Source organism: Peromyscus maniculatus, chromosome 4, assembly GCF_049852395.1.
Source record: "Peromyscus maniculatus bairdii isolate BWxNUB_F1_BW_parent chromosome 4, HU_Pman_BW_mat_3.1, whole genome shotgun sequence".
Lineage (NCBI taxonomy): Eukaryota > Metazoa > Chordata > Mammalia > Rodentia > Cricetidae > Peromyscus > Peromyscus maniculatus.
In genome coordinates this window covers 15,682,420-15,698,153 of record NC_134855.1, presented here as the reverse complement: position 1 = coordinate 15,698,153, position 15,734 = coordinate 15,682,420, and the positions used below count along the sequence as shown (strand labels likewise).

Here is a 15,734-nt window from a genome sequence, read left to right as displayed (position 1 = left end):
CATTTAGCTCTCTGCAGCCTCCCACACTGGTCCATCTCTCACCCTTCATCCCACCTGCACACACCTCCTGCACACCACACCTCTCTTTTTCATGTGCCTTTGCTGCTGAGGTTTACTCTGCTAAAACTCCCTCCCTGCTGCCCACCACATCCTTGTGGGGCCCTCAGCCCGACTAAAGGGTGATCACTCCTGTTCGAACGTCTGGCACTAGGATGCCTGGTGTTGTGGCTATAAACAGAGCTCCTGTTCCCACTGAGGCTGAGTGCCTAAGACCAGGACTGCACACCTCTGCTCCTGTTTTTGCCAGCTGAATGGCTCCACACAGGACCCGTAGCAAAGGTCCCCTCACTCTAATTCCCCACCGGAATATTTTGGTTCAGCTACCATCTGGTGCAGTCAGAAGAGACACACACAGCCTACTTAGACTGTTCAAGACTTCCACTCTGCAAACGGGATGGTGATGACAGCAAGGCAAAACTACTACAAGAGTGAGCACTCAGAGGACGGCAAGACAGCTCCGTGGTGAGTGTTGCCGTGTCTGAAGACCTGAGCTGGATCCCCGAAGCTGACATTGTTCTAGTTCTCTGACTTCCATGTGAATGCAGTGGTACATATTGAAAACAAACAAACAAACAAAAAAATCTCTGGAGGAACACTTGTTACTGTTGCAAAGGACCTTTGGTTTGGTTTGGTTCCCAGCATTCACATGGTGGTTCATAACTATCCATAACTCCAGTTCCAGGGGATCTGATGCCCTCTTCTGACCTCCTCAAGTACCAGGCATACATGTGGTATACAGACATGCATGTGGTATACAGACATACATGCAGACAAAACATTAAAACATTCATGCACATAGCCAGGCATGGTGGTGCACACCTTTAGTCCCAGCACTTGGAAGGTAGAGGCAGACAGATCTCTGTGAGTTCTGAGGCCAGCCTGGTCTACAGAGTGAGTTCCAGGACAAGCTCCAAAGCTACACAAAGAAACCTTGTCTCGGGGGGAAAAAAAAAAAAAAGAAGAAGAAGAAAAGAAAAGGAAAATATTCGTACACATAAGATGAAATCACTTTTTTAAGTGAATTCTTATAGAATTGTATTACATGAAATATATAGAATATACAAATTAAGTGAATTCTGGCTTAGGGTTGGTGATGCACTTTTTTTTTTCTTGAGACAGGGTCCATTTAGACCAGGTGGCCTCAAACTCAGACCCCCTGCCTCTGTCTCCTGACTCCTGGGATTAAAGGCTCACGAGCCACACTCAGCAAAGATGCATATCTTTAATCCTAGAATTTGGGAGGTAGAAGCAGGCGGATCCCTGTGAGTTCAAGGTTAGCCTGGTTTGCATAGTATAGTCACTTCCAAGACAGCCAGGGCTACATAGTGTCTGGGGGAGGAGAGGAAGAAAGACATAAAAGTCAGCTCTGAGAGCTGGAGAGCTGGCTCAGCAGTTAAGAGCACTTGCCATTCTAGCAGGGGGGACCTGAGTTCAATTCTGGCACCTAAGGGCAGTTTGTGACCATCTGTAACACCAATTCCAAATGATCTAAAGTCTTCTGGGCCCTAGGTACACAAGGTGCACATACCATACATGCAAGTAAAACACCGTGCACATAAAAAAATCCCGAGTGCTGGGATTAAAGGCGTGCGCCACTACCGCCTTTGATCCCAGCACTCTGGGAGGCAGAGCCAGGCGAATCTCTGTGAGTTCGAGGCCAGCCTGGGCTGCCAAGTGAGTTCCAGGAAAGGCGCAAAGCTACACAGAGAAACCCTGTCTGGAAAAAACAAAAACAACAACAACAAAAAAAAAAACATAAAAATTGTAACTAACGTTTTAAAGTGATGTGTGTGCCTGGGTGAGGAAGAAAGGATGGAGTGGGCCCTTGGAGAAACAGCTGTCACTAGCTGTAAGATGAGGCGCCTGCAGGGGGCTCCTTCTGAGTAGGAAAGCAGGCCAGCGGTGCTCAGGGAACCGACAGTCAGCTACTGTGGGGGAGAGGGATGAAGGCTTCGGGCTTAGGTTCTCAGAACACAGGGTACCAAGCCCGGTTGAACCTTCATGTCAAAGCTCCAGGGAAATGGGGCCAGTGTCTGGTGAACGGACACCATTGCCTTCAGTGGGCTAGACAAGGCTATGCTTGTGTGAGGACGGCCATACTCCCGGTTCTGGCCTCCCACCTTATCCCACTAGTCCTTCAGCTCAGCCAACAGCCTGACCCTCCGGTAGATGCTGGGCCTTGGGTGACATTGCCACAGGATCCTTTTCCTATTCTATCCTAGGTCAGGCAGCTTAGGGTTAGTTCCCAGGCTGCCATCTCAATTCTGAAGAAAAGAGCACCATGCAGGAGCCGAGAAAACCAGGACTACCAGGAAAGCTAGAAATAAGCAGGAAGCCACATATTCAAAATAGCCCATTAGGCAAAGGATGGGCAACCAGAGACCACAGTTCAAAAGAATCATTTGCATCTGAGTATAGTAGGGGGAGGAGGGCCCTGGAAAGACTCTTCTTGTTGCACACAGTGTAAGCCAGAAGAGTGGGTGAGGGGTGTCTAGATGGTCAGAAGGCCAGGCTGCAGACAGAGTTCCAAAGGAAACCCAGGAAAACTTCAAGGGAGGTCAGCTTTGCAGTCTCTACCCGATGGGCCTACAGTGTGCAGAAGGGGCCTGTGTCGTGACGCTTGGGTCTGCGCACTCCTTGGATGACCACTCCCGGCGAAGATGGGAAGCGAGAGTTGTAGCAGTCTTCCACGTAGTAGGCAGCCGGGCCTGGGGTTCGGGCTGCAGAGAGAGAGTGAGCTGACCCTAGTCCTTCCCCCCGCAGCCCCCCTATGAGGCCCGAGCCCCGCTCCACCCTCAGGCCAAGCCTCTTTTCCTAGGCCTCCTTACAGGAGCTGACCCAGGAGACGAACGCAGGGGAGCGACTCATGGAGAAGGCAGGTGAGCGTGTGCTCTGCAGACGGTACCCAGGAAGGATGTTATAGGTGTTGGGACTAGGTCGCTTCTCGCCAGAGGGCTGCGAGGCAGCCAGGAGTGGGGTATAGGCGCAAGGACCTCGGGCTCGTAGCATCCCTGGGCGTAAATCCCTGGGTATCTTGACAACAGAGCGGCGGCGGCCTCCAAAACTGAAGGCCGGGAAGGCAGGCTGGCTCAGCGGCCTGTACTCGGCGGGCGATGGCCACTGTGAGGAGTCAGGATGCGACCCGGGGCTGCAATCTCCTTGCCTAGCTTTACCCCATCCTCCAGGCCTAACTCTTGCTTTTTTTTTTTTTTTTTTTTTTTTTGATCCCCTTAGTCCCGCCCATCACCAAGCCCAGCCACGTAGCCCCTCCCTCCAGCCCCTCCCACCAGCCCCCTGACCCCTTTCCTCGCCTCCTCCTCACCTGCAGCACCCCCACCTTCCGCAAGGAATCCCCTCAGCATCTCCTCCCACCCTCCCTCTACCTGGCCCACCCAGTGTGTCTACCTTTCGCTCTCGGTTGAAGTCGGTCTTCTGCGTGAAGGGGCTTTCACTTTGGAGCCACAAGGTCTGCCATGCCCTACGGCCACCACCCTCTGCAGTGGGGCGGATAGTTGGTGGGGAGGTCTTCGGGGCAGGAGGCCCCCATTCCCCAGGTATAGGCAGGGTTGTGGGGACATGCACCTCGACCAGGGTTCTTGTGGCCCATGGTGTACTGGGGATGTGGAGAGGACTCCCGAAGAGACGCACTGGGCACTTCATACTTGGTGGGGCCAGGGACATCCAGGTCCGTCAGGATCGGGGGCCGTCGCTCTTGCACTGGTGTGAAAAGCAAGCTCTAGACCCAATTCTTCCCAGAAAACTGCTTTCCCCTTATCCCTCCCCACACTGGCCTGGGGTGGGAGTGAGGTAGCCAAGAACCTCACTCACACAGATTCCTCAGGCTCTCTACGCAGCTAGATGTGGACTCTTTGGGGGTGCTCATTTTTGACCTGAAGCCACTTGGGGCCCTCTTTGCCTTTGGGGGCCACATCTCGTTCCAGGCTGCCTCAAGCTCCTGGTCCCACCACAGCACAGCAGCCTCGGGCCTGCAAGGAAGCCAACAACCGCTGTCCACCTGTCCGACTGGTCTTTCCTCCTGAGTCCCCACCTGTCCGCCACCCTCTGAAATTACTGGGTAGGGTGAAGAGGTTGCTGACTCAGGGGACCCCGGGTCCAGTGTTTGCCTCCATTGATGTAAAAATTTGCCAGGAATTTCACAGCCTTCTGGTCAAAGTTCATTCTAGGTCTCGGGCTGTCTTTCCAGAGGGCACCGCTGGGCTCTGTGACCTCACTGTTGGGTCATGCCCCTCCCCTCTGTTGCTGGGAGCTCCCTAGGAAAGGAACATTGTCCAGATCAGGAGGGACTCTCCTACAAGGCCTCCATCCTCTGCCCCTCTCCCTACCTGTTGAGACCGTCATCCAGGTCAGCCTTGGTCAAGATAGGCTCTAACCTGTCCCAACCCTTTTTTTTTTTCCTCTCCTGGGGGCTTGGGTCCACTCTAGCAGTACTTCTGGGAGGTCTGGAGCCCCACCCTAGGTGAAGAGGGGCTGGGGCGTGTGAGTACATGCCAAGTCCTGCAGTATGGCTAGGTGGGAGAGTGAGGGCCAGCTAACAGGAGAAAGACAGTCAGGAGGAAGAGGAAGAGCTGCTGGCCCTGCAGCAGACCCTGTCATGGGGAGACAAAGCACAGTACCTCGGGCCTGCCTTCCGAGTCAGGCCAGTTCCGGCAGGGCTAGTTAGGAGCCCTTGTCTTCTGCCTCTGCCTGCCTGCACCGAGGCCAGAAGGCCAGATTGTATTAGATGAACAAAGGAATACTGAGCCTGAAGAAGCAAGAACCCATCTGGGCACGAAGGCCCTTGCAGAGTGGCCTCTGGTGCTGGCTGGTCTGGCTGTCCCAGCCCTGCCCCTGGCCCCCACACTTCCCAGGCAGCACTCGAGACTAAAGACACCCTCTCCACAGTCTCCTCCAGCCCTCCTCCACCGTGACTGGGCCTCTGCCTTTCTGATCTCTCCCTTTAGCACTGGCCCTGGCTGACACTTCTCTGGACAGATGGATGGAGACATGAGGAAACCAGTTTGATTTGGACGAAGGTTTCACAGGCTGCCCAGAGCCTCCTCCCGCATTGTGCAGTGTCCTCTGAGAACGTAATTGATGGTGTTAAGGTACCTGGTGCGGAGGGTTCTGAAGACGCACTTGCTGACATTAAGGTGTCTCCAGTTCCGCCCTGCAGTAAATACTGCTGTGGGGATACTGGCGCTCCAGAAGTAACGGGCCCGCTGTGCATTCATGAGGACCTGAGTTGGATGCCCAGTATCCACATAAAATTCAGGGGTGGGCCTCTGCACCCCCAGCACTGGGGAGATGGAGGATCCCCGGAGTTCATTGGCCAGCCAGTTGAACTGAACCGATGCATTCCAAGTTCTGTGAGACAAGCCATATCTCAAAAACAAAAACCTAAGATGGGGAGCAGTTGAGGAAGAACCCCAACACCAGCTCCTGGCCTCTCGCACACACTCCTACGGCTATGGAGCCGTGTATGGTGGCCACACCTGTGACCTCAGCCCTGGGGAGGCTGAGGCAAGAGTATGGCTGCAAGTTCAAGGCCGGGTTGGGATACATAGCAAGCAAGCAAGCAAGAAACAGATGTAGTTGTGATGGTGTCACACATGTATATTTCTTGCTTCAGGAATTATTTAATGTGTATGTGTGTTTTGCCTACATGTACGTGTGTGTTACCACATTTAAACCTAGTGATGCGGTGGTCTGAAAAAGGCATCAGATTCATCTGGAAGTGGAGTTACAGATGGTTGGGAGCTACCATGTGGATGCTGGGAGTTGAACCTGGATCTTCTGCAAGATCAACAAGAGCTGCTAAAACACCTGTCTAGTCCCCACCACAACCACCACGTATCTTTGGCTATCAGTTTCAGAGCACTTCTTTAGGGTGGTGAGAGCAGTGTCTTGTTTGGACTTGATCTATATTAGCAAATTGTGCTCCAGGTGTACCTCCGCGACCCACACTAAAAATATCGGGGGCTAATTTTTAATGTTTTATTTCATAAGATGTTTTAAAAGATTTATTTTTAATGAGACTCTAAAGCAATCATCTGAATTTATTTATTTTTTGGTTTTTCAGATAAGGTTTTTCTGTGTAGCCCTGACTGTCCTGTAGACCAGGCTGGCCTGGAACTCAAAGATCTGCCTGCCTCTGCCTCTTGAATTCTGAGATTGAAGGCTTGCGCCACTACAGACCAGCTTTCCTTAGTATTTTTAACTGTCTATGTGTCTGTGGGTAGGTATGTGCACTTGAGTGCAGATGCCCGGAGGCCGGGGGTGTTGGATTCCCTGGAGCTAGAGTCACGAGATGCCTGATGTGAGTGCTGAAAACCAAGCTCAGGTCCTCTGGGAGAGTGGTCTTCCTCTGAGCCACGTCCCCAGCCCTCCACCAGTCCCTTACATGGACTTATCTGCTCACACAGCTGTTGCAAAGTTTAGTCTGCCTTCCATTATTGCCTACGCTGGTCTTCCCTTTGTGACACATTCACTTTCATGGTTATAAAGTTCTTCCTGCGCGCTGGGGACAGAGCTCAGTTGTGCTTTCTGTGCAAGTTATGTGGACTTTAGTATGACTCACCAGCACACTCAGAAAAAGCTTGTCTTGGTGGCATGCCTGGGCCATCAAGATGGCTCAGTGGGTAAAGGGACTTGCCACCGAAGCCTGACAACCCGAGTTCACTCCCCAGAAGCCACATGGTGGAGGAGATAACCAACTCCCCAAAGTTGACCTCAGACCTCCATAGGAGTGCCATAGCACGTGTGTACACAGTTAAAAAACTGTTTTATAAAGCAAGTGTTGGGGATGCACAGACAGGGGGATCCCTGGGCTCACTGCCTGGCTGGCCTAGCTTCATCAGTAAGCCTCAGAGACCAGTGAGAGAAGCTGCCTTACAAAACAAGGTTGGCGGCCCGGCGGTGGTGGCACATGTCTTTAATCCCAGCGCTCGGGAGGCAGAGGCTGGTGGATCTTTGTGAGTTTGAGGCCAGCCTGGTCTACAGAGTGAGTTCCAGGACAGGCACCAAAACTACACAAAGAAACCCTGTCTCAAAAAAAAAAAAAAAAGAAAAGAAAAGAAGAAACCAAGGTTGACAGTGTTAGGTAGGGGAAGGCTAGAACACAGCCACTGGGCTCTGCACACATCTGGGCGTGTCTGCACACACATGCAAAAACAAAGGATTTTTGTTATTAAATAGGGTTTTATTTGCCTAGAGTGTGTTAGTAGAATTCAGAGGACAACTTTTGGGAGGAAGCTCTCTCCTTTCCCTTGGTGAGTTCCTGGGACTGAACTCAGTCTGTCAGCTGTCATGACGAGCAGTCTTTACCTCTGAGCCATCTCACCAGCATCAAAGAAAGTTTTTTGTTTTTTAATTTTTAGTTTATGTTCATTGGTGTTTTTGCCTGCATGTATGTCTAGGAGAGGGTGTCAGAAGCCCTGGAACTGGAGTTACAGACAGGTGTGAGTTGCCATGGGAATTGAACCTGGGTCCTCTGAAAGAGCAGCCAGTGCTCTTAACCACTGAGCCATATCTCCGGCCCTGAAAGTTCTTTCTACATTAAAAAAACATAGAAGAGCCAGGCGGTGGTGGCACACGCCTTTAATCCCAGCACTCGAGAGGCAGGCAGATCTCTGTGTGAGTTTGAAGCCAGCCTGGGCTACAGAGTGAGTTCCAGGAAAGGCGCAAAGCTACATAGAGAAACCCTGTCTCGAAAAACCAAAATCAAACCAAACCAACCAACCAACCAACCAAACAGAAAGGGGCTTTGTTAAGTATGGAAATCAATGTCTTACTACAGGGGAACAAGCCTATTGGAGAGTCCACACAGCTGTCATCTGGGAAACCTGACTCAGTGCTGACTTCATCAGTGGAGAAGGACTAGGTAAAGAACCCCACCAGGAAGCAGGGACTGCTTGTCAGTGGGGCTTGGCCTCGGGGAGTGGTGAGAGTCCAGCCTCTTTCCATGTCTGGCTCCTGAACTCTGGGTGCGTGGGGCTTCCTTCCAGGACACCCTGCCTGGCTCAGGACACCTTCCTAACTGGTCTCTGAACTAGAGATGCTGTGAGATTGGGAGCACTCACAGGGTTAACAGATGGCTGGCCCCTTCACAATGGTTACCAGGCAACAGGTCTCTTTTCAGGGAAGGAAGGTGGACGCAGAAAGGGCTGAACCAGCAAGGCAAAGCAAATGACAGCTACTCAGAAACACAGCCTCTTCACTCCAGAACCCCACTACATCCCTGGGTAAGAGCTGGGAGCTCTACAGAGCGAGGTTGGGGTCGGGAGAGAGGGATGAGCAGGAGGGCTGGGGTTTAACCCGGACTCCAGGAGGCTGAGGACCAATGCTGAAGAGACCCAAAGTCAGGGTTACCAAGGAGTGGAATAGAGACCACTGGGGCTGAAGAGCTCTGGGACAGGAAAATCCGAGCTGGAGCTCCAGATGAAGGCCTAGGCCTTGCCCTTCGCTGTGGCCTAAACCTGAATGCAGTACTAGGTGGCCAGTGTGTCTGTCAAGGGCAAAAACTGTGGCAGCCAAACAATCTGGCAGAGACTGGATAAGCAAATGCTGGACTTGCCCTCCATAGGAATAGATGATTCAGATCAGAAGAAGTATAGTCCAGTTAAAAACAGACAATACCTCTGGTATTGCCCAGAGGTAGGGTGCCTAACATGCATATGCAAAGTCCTGGGTCTGATCTCCAGCACAGCAAACTAAATAATAAAAATAAAAACCTTCCAAAGAAAGTGTGTGTGCCTACCTACCTAGACTCAAGTGCAACATGGGACACAGAATAGGGGGAAAACTGAAGGACCTATACCTCCTTTCAATATTGGCCACTTTTGGAGGTGTCAATGGGGTGAGGGAGGGAGCGTTGAGAATGGATGGGTGCCGGGCTGGAGAGATGACTCTGCTGTTAAGAGCTCTTGCTGGTCTTGCAGGGTTCAGAAGTTCAAGTCTCAGTATCCACACGGTAGCTTCACAACAAACTGTAACTCCAGTTCCAGGGGCTCCATCACCCTCTTCTGACTTTCGCAAGCACTAGACACACATGTGGCACACAGACATGCATGCAGGCAAAACACCCATGCACAGAAAATGCGATAACTGTGTAGGGGTCCACTGTGGAGAACGATCTGATCGCAGTGATGACAGTGTTGTCAGACTTGACACATGCTACCCCGAATCCTAGGCGTCCCAGAGAGCGAGTGCTTCCGTTACCGTCATCTAAAGTGAGCCATGGCCCCATGCCTGCTAATTGACAGACAGGAGTGGTATCTCCCCTGCTTCTCTCCACAGCTATGCTGGTTTCTATCCTCAACTGCGCTACCAGGTGGGGAACACCTATGGCCGCACTACTGCACAGCTGCTCACAGACCCCAGCGTACAGAAGAGCCCCTGCTCTGTTCTGTCACCTATGTCCAAGCCCAGGTTCATCGAGGACTTCAGCAAATCTAAGTCCCCATGGATTCCCTGCAAGGACCTGACAGAGCCTTACATCCCCCACTATACCAGTGAGCTTCAGGTCCAGGGTGGGACCCCACCCAGGCCTGCCTCCTCTGGGACTCCACCCTCCTTCCTATATGGCTCAAGAGCTGTCCTGTCTGTACAGGTCTGAAACCCTACAAGAATTTTGAGATCCTGGGCCAGCTCCCACGCCAGGAGATGGACACCCAGGGGCCGCCCCAGGTAGAGAACATATCCAGACAGGTTTCAATGCCTGCAGGCTTCATGCCTTATCCTCCCTACCCACCATTCCCTCCAGGGAGGAAGGGAGAGGCTAAAGACCTGGGGCACCCAGGTCTATTGCTAGCATATGGGGAAGAGGCCTGGAAGAACGCAGCACCTCTTCAGGAGACCCCAGGGAGGTACCAGGTAAGTGGAGACACCTGGCCTGGCTCCTGGCCCCAACACACACACACACAGGTGGAAGCTGTGTGGTCATTTACACTTCCTTGTCCCAGCTCTACCACTGCAGGAGGGACGAGTACCTGCCTTCACACCCCCCGCAGGAGACACTAGATGTGGGCAGGTTCCAGCGACTACCCCAGCTAGACCACCCCAACCTAATCCAACGCAAGGCCATCTCAGGTATGTGCTGGGTGCCTGGGCTGTTCCCAGTGAGGGGACAGGGTCCAGAGGAGATGGTGAGAACAAGGCTTGTTACCTGGGCTCCTACCTACCCTAGAACAGGGTGTGTTTGGCCTCACGCTTAAGACTTTTTTCCTTGAGCCAGCCCAGCTGCCCCCATGAGGAGCTAAATTTGGCCCCAAGAGTCAGCAACCAACCTGTAGGGATGGAAGGGCTCAGCATTTCTGACACACCTGGGAGCGTGGGTTATGCCCGGAAGGCAGCCAGGGAAAAACCCTGACATCCCACCCATCTCCAGGCTATGCTGGCTTTGTCCCCCGGTTTGCCTGGGTGATGGGGATGAATTACCGTGATGGAGTCACACAAGCTATGGATGACTTTGACAAGAACCAGGTAGGAAAACATGGGCCTAGCCTGCTTCCAGGTGCCTCAGCTGGGCTGGTTCTGCTTCTGCTCCCAGCTGAAAGCATCCATTCCCCAGGGGTCACCCTTAAGGCCTTTTCACATCCTAACAAGGGCTGATTCCCTACCCTGGTAAGGGGGATTGGGTGCTCAGTCAGATGGATAACAACTCTCAGAAGCAAGATCTTGGTCACCCATGTGGGGAGACAGCGCTCCTCAGCACATATCCATTTCTCCAGTTCATATTCAGACACCCAGTCTGTGCTCTGGGGGAAAGGCTGCCCAAGACCCACTGGCCAAGCACCACCATCTACAGAAGTCAAGGCCTGATTCCCTTCTACATGGGCTTCATCCCATGTGAGTACTGCTCCCTGCCAGAAGCCCATCCCCACTTCAAAAGGACAAGATCATACTACACACCAAACCTATGACGTGATCAAATGGCTGGGGTCCCGCCTCACCTACCTGATAATCAGTTGTTGGCCCACTGTTCAGAGTCCCGGTTTTGTCTTAACTACCCAGTCAGTATGGGCTCAGCAGCCTTTCCCATAAACTTACAAAGCCAGCAAGGTTGCTCCATGCCTATTTGAAGAGGGTAACCACAAGATCCTAGAGGCTGCTCTGTTCACAGCCTGCACTGACCTCTCCCACTGCTAACCCCAGGAACTCAGCTTAAGCCTTTCTCTCTTGCAGCCATGCAGGACAACTACGCACTGACATTCGGTAACAGCACCCGCAAGGCCTATCAGAAGGAACTGGAGAGGCGAAGCCACACACTATGAATTGCTTTAATGGTGGTATCTGTACAAGTGATGTCAGGACAGGACAGCAAATGCACAGTGGACATGGCTAGCAGACAAGCTGTGAATGAATAAAGAGTTCACACTGCTCCCATGCGTTAGCTGCGTAAGACAGCTCTAGGCCACCTCCTCCTCAGCCTCCTCCTCAAACTCGCCCTCCTCCTCAGCCGTGGCATCCTGGTACTGCTGGTACTCGGACACCAGGTCATTCATGTTGCTCTCAGCCTCGGTGAACTCCATCTCATCCATGCCCTCACCCGTGTACCAGTGCAGGAAGGCCTTGCGTCGGAACATGGCTGTGAACTGCTCTGAGATGCGTTTGAACAGCTCCTGAATGGCGGTGCTGTTGCCGATGAAGGTGGCGGACATTTTTAGGCCCCGAGGTGGAATGTCACAGACAGCTGTTTTCACATTGTTGGGGATCCACTCAACAAAGTAGCTGCTGTTCTTGTTCTGGACGTTAAGCATCTGTTCGTCCACCTCCTTCATAGACATGCGGCCCCTGAACACGGCAGCCACTGTCAAGTAGCGCCCATGGCGGGGATCACAGGCAGCCATCATGTTCTTGGCATCAAACATCTGCTGGGTGAGCTCAGGAACTGTCAGGGCACGGTACTGCTGGCTACCTCGGCTGGTCAAGGGGGCAAAGCCAGGCATGAAGAAGTGCAGGCGAGGGAAGGGCACCATATTTACAGCCAGCTTCCGCAGGTCAGCATTTAGCTGGCCAGGGAATCGCAGGCAGGTGGTTACCCCACTCATAGTGGCGGACACTAGATGGTTCAGGTCGCCATAAGTGGGTGTGGTCAGCTTTAGGGTTCTGAAACAGATGTCATAGAGTGCTTCATTATCAATGCAATAGGTCTCATCTGTGTTCTCAACAAGCTGGTGAACTGAGAGGGTGGCATTGTAGGGCTCCACCACTGTGTCCGACACCTTAGGGGAAGGCACCACACTGAAGGTGTTCATGATCCTGTCCGGGTACTCCTCCCGGATCTTGCTGATAAGGAGGGTACCCATCCCAGACCCAGTCCCCCCACCCAGGGAGTGGGTCAGCTGGAAGCCCTGCAGGCAGTCACAGCTCTCAGCTTCCTTCCTCACAACGTCCAACACCGAGTCAACCAGCTCTGCGCCTTCTGTGTAGTGCCCCTTGGCCCAGTTGTTCCCAGCCCCACTCTGACCTGGAAGAGAAAACAGCTGGTCACTCACTAGGTACGTGCCCAAAAGGCCAAATGGTTTGAGGTTGTCACCTCTATAATAAAAAAGTGAACAGACCCCTGAAATGACACAACAACTTGCCATGTGTGGAAAAAGAAGGGCGGGTGGGGGACCACAGCTAGGACAGTAACACTTCCCTAGGCACCCCTGCCAATATTCAAGGACGGCACAGGGACCCCGGCCACCAGGTCAGGCTTGCTCACACTCTCTACCAGCAACTAGCCTGCCGGCAGACAGACTTTCCTCCCAAAGCTGCTTTGACCAAGGGATTGAGTGACTCAGAGGTCAGGAAAAGTGTTACACCTGGCCGGCTAGTCAGCAGGGACTTTAGGTCAGCCCCTTGACCTTTGAGCCTCAGGGGGTAGCAAGCTCCGCCCACACCCCCCACCGCACTCACCGAAGACGAAGTTATCAGGTCTGAAGATCTGCCCGAAGGGCCCCGAGCGCACCGAGTCCATGGTGCCCGGCTCCAAGTCCACGAGCACGGCACGGGGAACATACTTGCCACCTGGTGGGACAGGGGGACGTCAAGCGTGGTCAACCCGGAGGGGTGATCGGGACGGTGTACGGAGAGGGGAGTCTTACCGGTGGCCTCGTTGTAGTACACGTTGATACGCTCCAGCTGGAGGTCGCTATCTCCGTGGTACGTGCCGGTGGGATCAATGCCATGCTCGTCGCTGATCACCTCCCAGAACTGCAAGGGACTCGGGCGTTAGCTGAGTCACGGCGGCCGGTGCGCTCCAAGGCAGCCCCGCCCCGGATGGGTGCGGCAGGCCCTTCCCCCCACCCCACACCACCCCCGTCTCCAAAGCGCCCGAGCGACGGGTCCCTAGGGCCCCGCACGGTCCGCCCCCACCGCCACCAGCCACCGCTTCTACGTCCCGGCCCAGCGTACGCCGGTATCCAGGACGCAGTGAGAGCGCCGCCGCTTCCGCCATCTTCCCCGGCTGACCGTACCGCTGGCGCCCGTCCAGCGGAGCCCTAGCCGCTTACCTTGGCGCCAATCTGATTGCCGCACTGCCCAGCCTGCAGGTGCACGATCTCCCTCATGGCGGCGGCGACTGCGGAGCGGCTGCAGAGGAGGAACGAGCTGGGAGGAGCAGGCGCACAGAGTGCTACAACCGACGCTCTACCAGCACTTATATACCCCTCATAGCCCGCCTTCGCAAGCCTACGATTGGGCTCCCAGAACGAGGCCAAGAAACACTCTTGTTTGATTGGCGGCTTTCCCGTCAATCAAGCGGTCTAGGGCCCGCCTTCCCAACGATAGACGCTCATTATTGGCCAGTACTGTCTAAGGTTCTCCCTATCACAATCCCCGCCCTGGCGCCGCAGTGCTCAATTCATTGGGTGTTTCAAATGATTGATTTACACCCTCATTGGCTGCCTCCTGGGAGCACGCCGAAAGCCTGACACTATTGGCTGCGCTGGTTTGGCGTCCTGGTAACCGCCGCAGTGCAGCGCGCGGGCGGGACGTGGAAAGCAAGCTTCCGGCCGAGAGGGAGGGGGTCTCTTTTCAGAGTTTTGTGGGCTCGCTTTGGTACGAGGGTCTGTGTGCTGCTGGTGGGGAGAGAAAAGAGCCTGAGACATTGCACTCCGGGACACATTTCGGTCCAGCTTGGGGACTTCCAGGCTGAGCTGATTGCACCCATGAAATCCGGCCCAGCTGGGTCCTCCCGGGACGCACTGGGCAGGCGCGGGGTCTGTTTGTTCCCGGGAGGGCCCTCCCTCCGCCTCTTCGGCTGCGCCCCGTGTTGTGGAAACCAGCTGGCCGGGAGCCGGTCTCCTTGGAGCCTTCGCTCTAAGTGCGCGCAGAGCTCATGGAGACTGCAGGGCTGGGCATGCCTGGCCATGACTCTATGAGAGGGAAAAACAAACAAACTAACGTATGAAATTTAAATTGTCGCTACCCTGTAGTGGATCGCTTAGGGAACAATCCATTTATATATTTCTACAAGTTTTTTTTCTGAGGTGTCAGGTTCAAAGCCCCCCCTACCCTCAAATGGCAGTGCTGACTTTGTCCTAAACATGACTTGGCCAGGTAAACAAGCCTAAAAAGTTCCTGTTTACAAGAAAAGTAAGTCTCTTAAGGTGTTTTCGGTTCACCAGGAACTCCCTCCCTTAACCTTCCCCCTAAAGTCAATTCTGTCAAAGCATGGAGTTCTGAATCAATTCTTTTCCGCCATTTGCTCTTTTTCCCCCCTCACCCTCAATGGCCTTGACAGTTTAATCCCTAATAAATCTTTCTGCCCATGGAACTAAAAAAAACAAATCTTTTTAGTTCGGTTGTTTCTCTGTGCAGGGTCTTCTAACCTGTAACCTGGAATTCAGCTCAAGGAATGCAAGGATTTACAGGCCTTCCCATGCCTGGCTTTGTAATTCTTTTCTTTTTTTTAAGGAATATTACACTATGGGGTCTGTTCTAGTCCAGCCACCAGGCATCTGTGGGTCTGGCTTTTGGTATGAATTACCTTCAAATCTAAGTGTGTTAGGCAATCCCTATTGGTTGTGGTATCCAATGTCATAGGGAAAAGCCATCAGGACAAGCAGAATCCTATATCCTAAGCAGCAGCATTCTGTTGGATGGAGTCTTATTGTTCATGTTTACCATCCTAACCAGTGTGCTAGTCTCCAGCAAGATCTGACTTTCCTGCCCCCTTCCCTAAAAGGGTAGTTCAGAAAGCAGAACATGGGTTCTGTTGACCACACTTAGAGGACCCATATATCAGGAGGGCTAGATGTGTGTGAGGTACACCAGGTCACTTTTGGGCATGCTGAGAGTTATCTCAATGCCCAGATTATCTTCTAAGTTGACTCATCCTCACAGAGTAGCTTGAATCTCAACGCCAACACATTCATATCCATGAAGGAAGCAGAACTTCTAAGCTTTAACACCAAGAGCTTCTCTTTGAGATGTTTGGGTCTCAAGCTGGGCAATAGGTATGAATAACATAGCATAACCGTGGCTCTTGAGCATAAGCCCACCAAGGACAGTGGCTGCCCACAGCCAGTAAGGGAAGACACTGTAGATCTTCACCAGGAACCAAGAATACCCCTGTGCTAGTAGTGAGAAAGAAGACCCAAGAAGGCCTGGAGCCTATAGCCTGAGGGCATGTGCACAGAGCCAGCCAGAAGAGCAGGGAAGTGAGGCAGAATGGGCTGTGGGAGCAT

At 53.1% G+C, this 15,734-nt stretch overlaps 3 protein-coding genes across 15 annotated transcripts; 1 reads left to right on the top strand and 2 right to left on the bottom strand.

Annotated features, from left to right (window-relative positions):
- Window positions 1-2,378: 2,378 nt before the first annotated feature.
- Stpg3 (sperm-tail PG-rich repeat containing 3) lies at window positions 2,379-4,285 on the bottom strand. Of its 2 annotated transcripts, none has more exons than XM_042275170.2 (6): window positions 4,133-4,285; window positions 3,889-4,046; window positions 3,643-3,777; window positions 3,466-3,554; window positions 2,889-3,180; window positions 2,379-2,780 (listed from the first exon to the last, which is right to left on the bottom strand). In XM_042275170.2, the coding sequence occupies exons 1-6, from the start codon at window positions 4,237-4,239 to the stop codon at window positions 2,647-2,649; spliced, it is 915 nt and encodes a 304-aa protein (XP_042131104.1). In that variant the 5' UTR covers window positions 4,240-4,285; the 3' UTR covers window positions 2,379-2,646. The 2 variants fall into 2 exon arrangements, with proteins under 2 accessions (XP_042131104.1, XP_042131103.1); XM_042275169.2 differs by having other exon boundaries at window positions 2,385-2,780; window positions 2,899-3,180.
- Window positions 3,389-11,438, top strand: Cimip2a (ciliary microtubule inner protein 2A). 12 transcript variants are annotated; one of them, XM_076569267.1, is made up of 10 exons: window positions 3,389-4,135; window positions 5,022-5,950; window positions 7,856-7,939; window positions 8,186-8,300; window positions 9,355-9,569; window positions 9,668-9,930; window positions 10,020-10,146; window positions 10,445-10,539; window positions 10,788-10,905; window positions 11,242-11,438. In XM_076569267.1, exons 4-10 carry the CDS (start codon window positions 8,245-8,247, stop codon window positions 11,328-11,330), a joined length of 963 nt encoding a protein of 320 aa, XP_076425382.1. In that variant the 5' UTR covers window positions 3,389-4,135; window positions 5,022-5,950; window positions 7,856-7,939; window positions 8,186-8,244; the 3' UTR covers window positions 11,331-11,438. The 12 variants fall into 12 exon arrangements, with proteins under 12 accessions (XP_076425382.1, XP_076425379.1, XP_015855011.1 ...); XM_076569264.1 differs by having other exon boundaries at window positions 4,007-4,135; window positions 5,022-5,165; XM_015999525.3 differs by lacking the exon at window positions 3,389-4,135 and adding an exon at window positions 4,311-4,423 and having other exon boundaries at window positions 5,022-5,165; window positions 8,198-8,300.
- Window positions 11,321-13,741, bottom strand: Tubb4b (tubulin beta 4B class IVb). Its single transcript, XM_006981058.4, has 4 exons — window positions 13,557-13,741; window positions 13,149-13,257; window positions 12,961-13,071; window positions 11,321-12,526 (listed from the first exon to the last, which is right to left on the bottom strand). Exons 1-4 carry the CDS (start codon window positions 13,611-13,613, stop codon window positions 11,466-11,468), a joined length of 1,338 nt encoding a protein of 445 aa, XP_006981120.1. The 5' UTR covers window positions 13,614-13,741; the 3' UTR covers window positions 11,321-11,465.
- Between the last annotated feature and the right edge of the window lie 1,993 nt (window positions 13,742-15,734).